The sequence below is a fragment of the Lepisma saccharinum genome, chromosome 20 (genome assembly GCF_977018435.1).
Source record: "Lepisma saccharinum chromosome 20, izLepSacc3.1, whole genome shotgun sequence".
NCBI lineage: Eukaryota > Metazoa > Arthropoda > Insecta > Zygentoma > Lepismatidae > Lepisma > Lepisma saccharinum.
In genome coordinates, this window is record NC_139248.1 from 52,947,346 (window position 1) to 52,956,838 (window position 9,493).

At 40.4% G+C, this 9,493-nt stretch overlaps 1 protein-coding gene across 1 annotated transcript; it reads left to right on the top strand.

Moving 5' to 3' along the window:
- Positions 1 to 6,306: 6,306 nt before the first annotated feature.
- Positions 6,307 to 7,092, top strand: LOC146003467 (uncharacterized). Its single transcript, XM_083141755.1, has one exon. The coding sequence runs from the start codon at positions 6,307 to 6,309 to the stop codon at positions 7,090 to 7,092; it is 786 nt and encodes a 261-aa protein (XP_082997881.1).
- The last annotated feature ends 2,401 nt before the right edge of the window (positions 7,093 to 9,493 follow it).

Consider the following 9,493-nt stretch of genomic DNA (forward strand, 5'->3'; position numbering starts at 1 on the left):
CTGTGACAATGGCTGTGGTGTAGATGGCGTGTAATCAAGATCTTCATGATCTATTGGTTGGTCACTACCATCGTCTGTTTCATCTTCCAGTGTCCATTCCGTTGGTGGTTTTGGAACTGGGAGAGAATCGAAATGCGGAACTGGGCGCACTGCAGATTTAAAATTTGGATATGAAACTGTGTGTTTTGCCAGCCTCTTAAATAGCAGGAGCAACAAGAGCAACAGTTCTGTGGTGCCCAACACTTGCCCTCATCTACCTTTGATTCAAAATACAACTCGTACGCCTTTTTGACAAGCGGGGAAATGGGATGCCTTTGGGACTTCATCGTAAACGCACCACACACACAACAGAAAAGGTTTGGTAAATTAACACACATCCTAGACATCGCTGAACACAAGAAACACGGGAACACGCACAAACAGCATTCTTCACATTAGGGGTTTTGCATGATACACACTGCAGGAACAGACACTGTGTGATCCCACTAGCAACTGACTGGTGCAAATAACTGCAACTCCACTATACCTTACTATAACACAAGTGGCTATCTATCCCTTCTCTCTCTACCCCCTCCCCTATGCACTGTCAAGCCCTAGTAACAAGCTGTGGTGATAAGTGCCCCGACAACAATAACATGCAGTCGTGCGCTGATAAAATTGCGTTTCCAGAGAAAAGTTTAGGTGATAGCTGAAAACAGTTGTCACTATCGTCATCAGGGCACTGAACTCCATAGGAATCACATGATTTCATTCTGCGGCAATTTTCACTGTCTCACAGTGTTAAAATATCATCGACGTACCTCCCATAATATTTTAAACTACATCCTGTTTGCTCTAAAATAGCTTTTTCTACAAAATTCATTCGGGGCCACAATGCCCGATACCGGGTTGCCCATTGCCAACCCTTCTTTCTGTCTGAAAATCTTATTAACATAAAAATAATTATAACCGGTTACAAGGAAGAACCACGTAATATATTCCCAAGCGGCAAGAATTTCGACCCCTTTTTTCAACAACCACCTCTGAAGGCAGTCTCCCGCTTTCTCTTTAGGTATGCTCAACTACTAATCATATCTTCATTCCCGATGCTAACCTTTCGATAAATTTCTTAACCTCAACAGAGTTTTTGACACTATACTGTGTGTTCTTGTTAATTTTCTTGATTCTACTTACTAATACTTTAGGCAACCTGTACCCCGGTATCATAATAAGTTAGAAAAAAGCTTCAAAAACAACGATTATGAAGAGGTTAAGGAAAACCCAATAAATAAAATAAGGAAGGAAGTAAGGAAAGGTATAGAAACTAGTACCACTCTAGGAAGCAGGGAAAAAAATAAACTTATTAAAGATGTTAAAGAGGGCAACATTCCTACTGTTTTTGTTATTCCTAAGACACATTAGACCGGGGTTCCACTTAGACCAATAATCCTTACCTACGAACACCCGGGGTACGGGTTGGCTAAAGTATTAGTAAGTAGAATCAAGAAAATTAACAAAGACACACAGTATAGTGTCAAAAACTCTGTTGTTATACCAAAATTTTGCTATTTTATTTACCAGAATTATGTGCCTCCAGTTATTACTGATTTGCCACCTATGTTGAAAAATGCATCAATACTTGTTTTATTTTATCCCATCTGTGTAAACTGTTTATCAATATCTGAAAAATAAAATCAGGCCGTGCACATTTGCCCCTCTCCCATTCTTCCCCAGGTCTTCTGGGAAGGCAGTTGCATCCCCACCTATTTGTTCTATCCTAGCATGGCTGTTGAGAGTGGGGTTGAACAAGTCAGTCAATCCCCCTGGAAATTGGCATCTCCATTACAAATTACAAAAAGGAAAAGAAAATCAAAGTTTGTTATTTTTATTGTTAACAGAAATATACTCGGTAATTATTCGAACAGAATAATGTAATTTTAAAAATGCGTTAAATTGGAATAATCGAGAGTAAAATACAGGGACCATGATATTTTTTCATCTGCCATTTAAATCAAACAATAAATTGCTTCACAGTTTTCAAAATTCCATAAATTAAATTTTTGTGTGAGAGGGCACACAATAAACACTATGGCTAAAATATCTCCCTAACTTCTACATTTTTTTTGGTCGAGGTGTGTAAAATTTAATAACAAAATAGAATAACTATGCATTTTGGTACACTAACTGTGTCAAATGTAAAACAAATAAAAATACTCATTTCGTGTATTGAGTAGAAAAGTCTCTCCAAGGATATTATAATAATAATAAACTTAGAATAAAAAATATTGTATTACTTTATAATAAGCATAATTTTTATTATTACTATTTCTACTATTCAAGTTAATCCATTGCCTGCCGCCCATAAAAATTTCTGGCAACACCCATGCACCCTAGTGATTTGTTACAATTCACCAATATTTAATTTTGCACTTATCTCTTGTCACCCTGATTATCTGTTCCATCCCCCCGCCACGTGCTAAAAATGAGACTATATTTTTTCCAACTTGTGTTTAGTTTTGAAAAAATTGGAAAAATATTTTTGCAGTAGTTAAATGAATGTGAACTCGACTCGATACCAGCAAGAAGTACGTGACAGAAGGATCCATGTGCAGATAAGAATCGCAGCCACATCTCCGCAAATCAAGTGTAAGGTGGAATTATCCCCTTAGAAATTCACTGCTTCGATATTATGGATAGATGCGATCGGTGTGAAACAACAAACCCCGCGTACCCCGATGGGAAGGGGGCAGAGGGCAGCCTAATTTTAAATCTCTTCTTTTCCATCTGCAACTACATGTACATTCCATATGGATGCAAGGGCTCCGAACCAGGGGGCAGGTGGAGCTTGAGCTTTCTAGGTAAAAATGTGAAGGTAGGAAAAAATGTGAGACGACCCAGTGGTCTAGTCCTACTGCCACCCTGGGGGGTAAATGTGGCCGGAGCATGGTGCTGATCTCATCACCTCGAAAATGTCCATCCATTTCCTTCCACACCAAGCGAAATAACTGTGCATATATAGTTTATATACATTTAAATTATTTGCAGAAAGTAGACCCACTGCAAGATCGCGCGTCAGTGCACTGCAATTAGTCGCCTGATATAGAATCAAGAGATTGGTAAGTTTTACTTCTCTCCTTAGGTTTGTTTTCTATACTAATTTATATTTTCTGTGTGAAAGGACATAAAAAGATGAGACTAGAGACAGACAAGTTTCGTTCCGATACACCATCAGTTCTCTGCCCTTTCTGGCTTTAACACTGTAAACTTTGGAGTGTATGAACCACCTTCTCTTGTGGGAAGGGAGGAACTTTTATTTCTTGGCCATTTAGATTTATTAAAAGTTTACTTTTTTATTTGAAACGTCATGTTTAGGGCTGGCTGATGGCTTAGTTTTAAACCTCAGAGAGAGAGATAACACCGTTCATTCTTATGTTCACGGGTGATTCATTTTTCCGTTGGGAGGTTAGTTTTAGGTGCCAAGTTTGAGGCATGATCGATATTTTAGACTTCTCGGGGATGGGGGAAAGTGGGGGGGTTACCTTCAGTCTTAGGTTCTTCTCTCAAATCTGAAACATCTAACAACAGTGGCCATTGATATGAAAAGACAAGTAAAGCTCAAACTGATTTCATTCAAACGCAATCCAAGTACCTACCTGCTATGTAATTAAATATCAAAATATCTAATTTTAAAGCTGTTGGCGTAGTGTGGCGACTTGCCCCTTATTTGATACCTCAGCCCTCTCTGGCCATCCACTATATTTGAAATGTCTCGTTGCAAACTTTAGCCTAGAAATGCTCTAAAATTACTGATAGTTTCATTTCTTAATGTTAATCTCTGAATAGCAGTCTGGGATTTGAAAATATCAGTAAAAGGTGAAAGAATCGTTTTTTTACGCCATTTTAGAATCAGAAATGTTTTATATGTTGAAATATGAAAACTATAGCGCTTACCAAATAAAATATACCATATTGCTCCAATCTCATCGACTGCATTCACGATCATCCAAAAATGGTAGAAAAGTGAAATAAAGTAAACTAAATCTATCATTAAAATATTTCCATTTGACTTTTTCATTCATGTAATTCTTCTTTAGTATGCGACGTTTTGGTTAAAATTATACTAAGATTTATAAAATGATCAAATGGTAAATGTGAACACGGCCAGAGGCAACTTTCTTTGCAACACAGATCAGAAAGCTTCAGAAACATGGAATTCCTCAATACGTTTACACGTGTACTTCGCATCCTTTTAAAAGTAGTGCATTTTCAGTTATGTTACTAATCATTAAAGGAATGCCTCAATACTATCATGTTTCACTGCATGCGAAGATCGAGTACCAGGCAGGGGTGGAAATTTGCTGTAATTATCGTAAGACCTAAAATTTTAAGTTTTCATGTATTAAGCACCGTTTAATGGAATTATAATAAAATATTCCGTAATAGAGATGTCTGGGCCTTCTCGTATCTCCTATGAAGCTTCACCACTGTAGATATTCATATATTCAATAAGTATGTATTTATTATTTATGTAATATATATATATATATATATATATGGGGGATGAGATTGTATAAACTGGTTGATAGATTTGAAAACCTGCCCCCCCCCACCCACTCCAAAATAAGTTCCGACGTCCCTGAAGCTGGACACAATATTTGAAAAATATGAAGAATAAGAATTTTCGGAATCCCATATATTCCTTATGGGAAATCAACTTCGACATCAAGTTACGGCTAATCAAATGGGAGTTTCGACTTTCCTGCGTGGTAATTACTTCTTCAAACTGTCCTCTTTTTGTTGATATCATTTTCTATTCCATCGGAAATTTGATATTCCCAAGATGACTAATCAAATAATCAGTGATGTGTGGTGATGTCGACACTTGGGGTAGCAGTCAGTGGCGTGCTCAAGGGGAGGGGTTGGTGTGGGTCACACCCCTCCCCCCTTTAGGGCCCAGTATTCCTAAAAAAAAAAATGTCAATAACTGGAAAAGATTGCAAAATGATGAATGAGTACTAAAATAAAATTGCACGTAACCCCCACCCTCATTTGAAAATAAAAAACGATTGGATTTCACTACTAAGCCAGAGATCCTGGGTTCGAATCTCGGCTTGGCCATGGGTATTCTTTGTGTGTGTCCATTCATAAATTTTATCGTATCATCTTCGCGAATCGCCTAGAGTGGCGGAAAAGCGAAGTAAAATAAACCAAATCAAGCAATCAATCAATGATTTGTTTTCATTTTTGTTACTTAGTGTCGATTTTTGTCACATTTGGTTAATTGGGAAGATGATACGATAAAATTAATGAAGGGACAAACACAAAGAACTCTTGCCCAGGTTGGGGTTCGAGCCCGGAACTCCTGGTGTCATAGCGAGCTGTGATAACCACTCCTTCACGGTTGATTGATTTGGTGTTTTAAGTACACTTTATGCACAGAAACAAAACAGGTAACAAAACACACTTTTTTGTAGTTTCTTCAATGATATTCATTTGACATTTTGAGTTCTGAGATACATTTTTCATTCCAAATTATTTCATTATTCACTGCAACACACAGGACAAGAATGTGCACTCATCACGGGTTCGAATCATGGCCTGGATTGTTCATATGAGGTCCCTTCATCAATTTCATCATATCATCACTCATCCTCATTTTCGCGATAACCAAATGTGGCAGAAAAGCGAAGTAAAATAAACCAAACCAACAACAATATGAAGACAATATATCCGTGTTTATGACTGTTAGAGACCAAGAGTAGTATATTTAAATAAAACACTACTAAAACGAGAGTCAGAGAGAGCCTGAGCACATATTTGTAATTTAATCATTATATATTCCATATTTGAAAAAGAAAAAAAGAAAGAAAGCATAACATTATTGTCTGCACATAACACGTTCCCATTTCATAAATAATAAAACTACATCCCATATTACAGGGTGACAAGAAATAACCCGTACAAAGTTTGGCGTATCCTGCCAAGAATGTAGTGTACCGTAGCCAAATAATTGTTGTGTTATTGGATTCTCCATAGTCTTTTGTCACTGTACTTGTTGTTTCGGCTTCATAACGATTACAGTCTTTGTGTTTCAGACTGTCAACCAAACGCAGTGCAATTTTTTAACTGTGGCGTCAAGGAAAGCGTCAATGTGAAATTGTTCGTTTGCTGGATGTTCCAAAAATGACAGTCTCAGACACAGTTCGGCGATTCAAGGAGCTCGGCTAGGAAGGCCACTGTTGCGGAAGAGGAAGAAAGCCTACCATCAACACGTCCCAGAACCGCAAGATCATCAAAAAGCGAGTTGAGCGAAATCCGAGGGTCTCCATGAGAAAAGTCGCCCGTGAGATCGGGATCAACCGCGAATCGGTGCGGCAAATGGCGAAAAAGAACCTCAACCTCAAGGCGTACAAGCTCCAAAAGGTTCAGCTTCTCACGGACGAAATCAAGCGCCTGCGACTCAAAAGATGCCGCCCTCTGAAGTGCCGGGCCGCAGGTCAGCAATGGGAGCGCATTCTTTTCACAGACGAGAAGCTGTTCACCGTGGAGCAGGCGCACAACCACCAAAACAACAGGACCTGGTCTGCAGAGGCTCCCGGTACCTCAGCCATCGTCCAACACCGCCAAAATCCGAAGTCGGTCATGGTGTGGGGCGGAATTTGCGCAAGCGGCAAGACGCCCCTGGTTTTCGTGGATCAAGGGGTCAAAATCAACCAAGAAGTGTACCGCCGCAACATTCTCGAGAACGTCGTCCTTCCGTGGGCCCAGCAGCACTTCGGCGATACACAATGGACATTCCAGCAAGTATCCGCTCCGGCCCACAGGGCGAAAATGACGCAAACGTGGTGCAGAACCCATTTTCCGGACTTCATCGCATCGACGGAATGGCCGCCCTACTCGCCGGACCTCAACCTAATGGACTACAGTCTGTGGTCGATTTTGGAGGCCAGGGTATGTGCTAAATGCCACCACAGTTTGGAGTCGCTGAAGCAATTGCTGCGTCATGAGTGGAACCGATTGTCACCCGAGGACCTGCGGCCCATTGCCCAAAATTTCAAAGCCCGTTTGGACCTCTGTATCGCCGCCCAGTTAGGCCACTTCGAAACCAATTGAACATCTTGTACCTAAGGTCCCCTGTCATTGTTCTACAGTGTTGTTTTGCTCAATTGTTTCGGTTTAATAACTTTATGATCACAAACATTAGTACGGGTTATTTCTTGTCACCCTTTATATGCAGAAAATTTTATCCTGAGTTCTTTAGAGGATTTACAAAAACATCTATGTGAAACCAATCCCCTATCTGTCCTATAGGAGATAGACTGGGGGACCTGAAAGTCTGGGCTTTCAACCATTGCAGCGGGGGGCAAGGGGAGAAGGGAGATAGACTTAAAAATCTTCCTTTTTCCTTCGGGCGACCGTTTCTACCTGGAAACTGGTCAGGCGGAGGAAGAGCGAGCTAGGGTTTCCAGCCAGCTTGCCCGCGGATCCCACCAATGGACGAGAAGCGCGTGGAAAAGAAAGTGTTGCATATGAACTGTGGCTTTAACAAGACAATAAATATTGTGATTTGAATATAATTCGAGATGTGAGATTGATTGATCTATCTCTGCTAGACTAGCTACTCCTCAGTGCACGTCACTGCAAATAATACTCGCATATGCCCAATGCATTTCTCCTTGCCTCCTGCCAGTGTTGCCAAACCTGGTGTGCATAAAAGAGCTAAATTTCACCTTAAATGGAGTTAAAACTGACTTTCAAGGAGCTAGATTTACGAAGTGCTTCCTAAAGTAATGGTAGTTGTCAAAGCGGTGGTCGCTGCTATTACCGTTAACTCTAAATTGATGACAATTTATTCTTAGTTCTCACCATCTAGATCCTGCGTCATCGCCCATCTCATGGTCGTATGAAATCGAAAATGAAGGATTCCCTGATAACAATATTATGTCAACACGGCGCTATAACAAAAAAAAGTAGCTGGGGATGTAATAAGAGGGAGTGGGATGGTGCAGCCAATATAACAATATCACGTCATGTGCAAAATGTATAATCATTGCAAAAGTTGATCTATGTGGGGCGGAACCAGTGATGGTATCATAGTGTGGCACGGGGGCGGGCGCTCCAGTGCACGAAAGCGCCAGATCTGGCTCTTTAAGAGAGCTAAGTTGGCAACACTGACTCGGAGGGAAAAGCCGGGTGCGGTGGGTGATGGCCACTCAGTGGCGTATTTGTGATTTTTGGGAGGCATGTTTTTGGGGGGTATGCAAATTTATATATATGTTAGTCAGTAAAGGAAACTATTGCCTTGCAGTTCTAAGTACCTTAGAGCATTGGTTTAGGTTAAATTTAAATTAAATACTCATTAAATCCTATGATAACTTTTACATGTAATTTAGAAACTCACTTTTTAAGAAAACCCAAACTCCTACACAAAAAGAGCTAGTAACACCGAAAATTTGATCAAATTTTATTTCCATGTTCAAACTTAACATCCATTTAACCTCCATAATCCACAACCTGGCAACACTTCATGAACTTGCGATGGGCATGCTGGGAATTATGCCGCCATGTCGTCAGAGAGGTGTAAAAAGGTCGTCACGTAATAGCTATGGAACAGCGAGTGAACATCAAGTTTCATGAATGACATTCTGAAAACTGCTTTAGGGAATAAACATTTCTTGAATTCTATTGTTGTGGAGGACAAAACACAGCATTTTCACTACGGTTCTTGTACGAACCGACAAATCGCTGGATGGAAGTCACTAAATTTATCAAGAGGCAAGAAAATGCAGCTCCAAAAGCCAAGGGTGAACACAATGTGTTTTTTAACGACAGCAAAGTCATTGTTCATCATGTAATTGTTCCAGAGGGTGAAAGTGTAATTGGTCGTTACTATCGTAGTGCTCTGAATGATTATGGAAGAGAACTGACCGTATCAGACCTCAGTATCCTGAACCGGGCAGTTGGTTCCTGCTCCAGGATAATGCACGGTCCCACAGAGCAGTGGTTATCTATGTATTCCTGGTCCAAAAACAAGTGAGAGTGTTGAGTCATCGTCTCTACTCCCCAGATTTATCCCCCACCCCCCGTGATTATTTCCCATTCCCGAAAGTGAAGCTGCTGCTGAAATTACGCAGTTTTGATGAACACAGGACCACCCAACAGGTTGTGACGTCCAATCTTCCAAGTCATGCCACATGAAGACTTGTAGATGTCGTATCGATCGTTAACCGTGTCAATTGCTGTATTGACGAAGGAGGGATATACTATGAGCAGTGGCGTGGCGTGACTTTTTCAAAAGTGTTACCGGTCGCGGTCATCAGACGTTATCATCTCCACCCTAGTCCCCCCAAAAAACATGCCTTTGATCTGGATTTTTTGTTCATTTCGTTCTTTTTTTTTTTTTTGCAATCCCTTCAGTGATTTATTTAGCCAGAATCACTCCTAGAAAAAACTACCGCTCATGAGAGAGTTACCGCGAAAATCCAGTGAATAGTAGTCGAGCCTTGTCAACCAT

Coding starts and splice junctions, on each gene's coding strand:
- LOC146003467 (XM_083141755.1), top strand. CDS start 6,307: ATGAGAAAAGTCGCCCGTGAGATCGGGATCAACCGCGAATCGGTGCGG.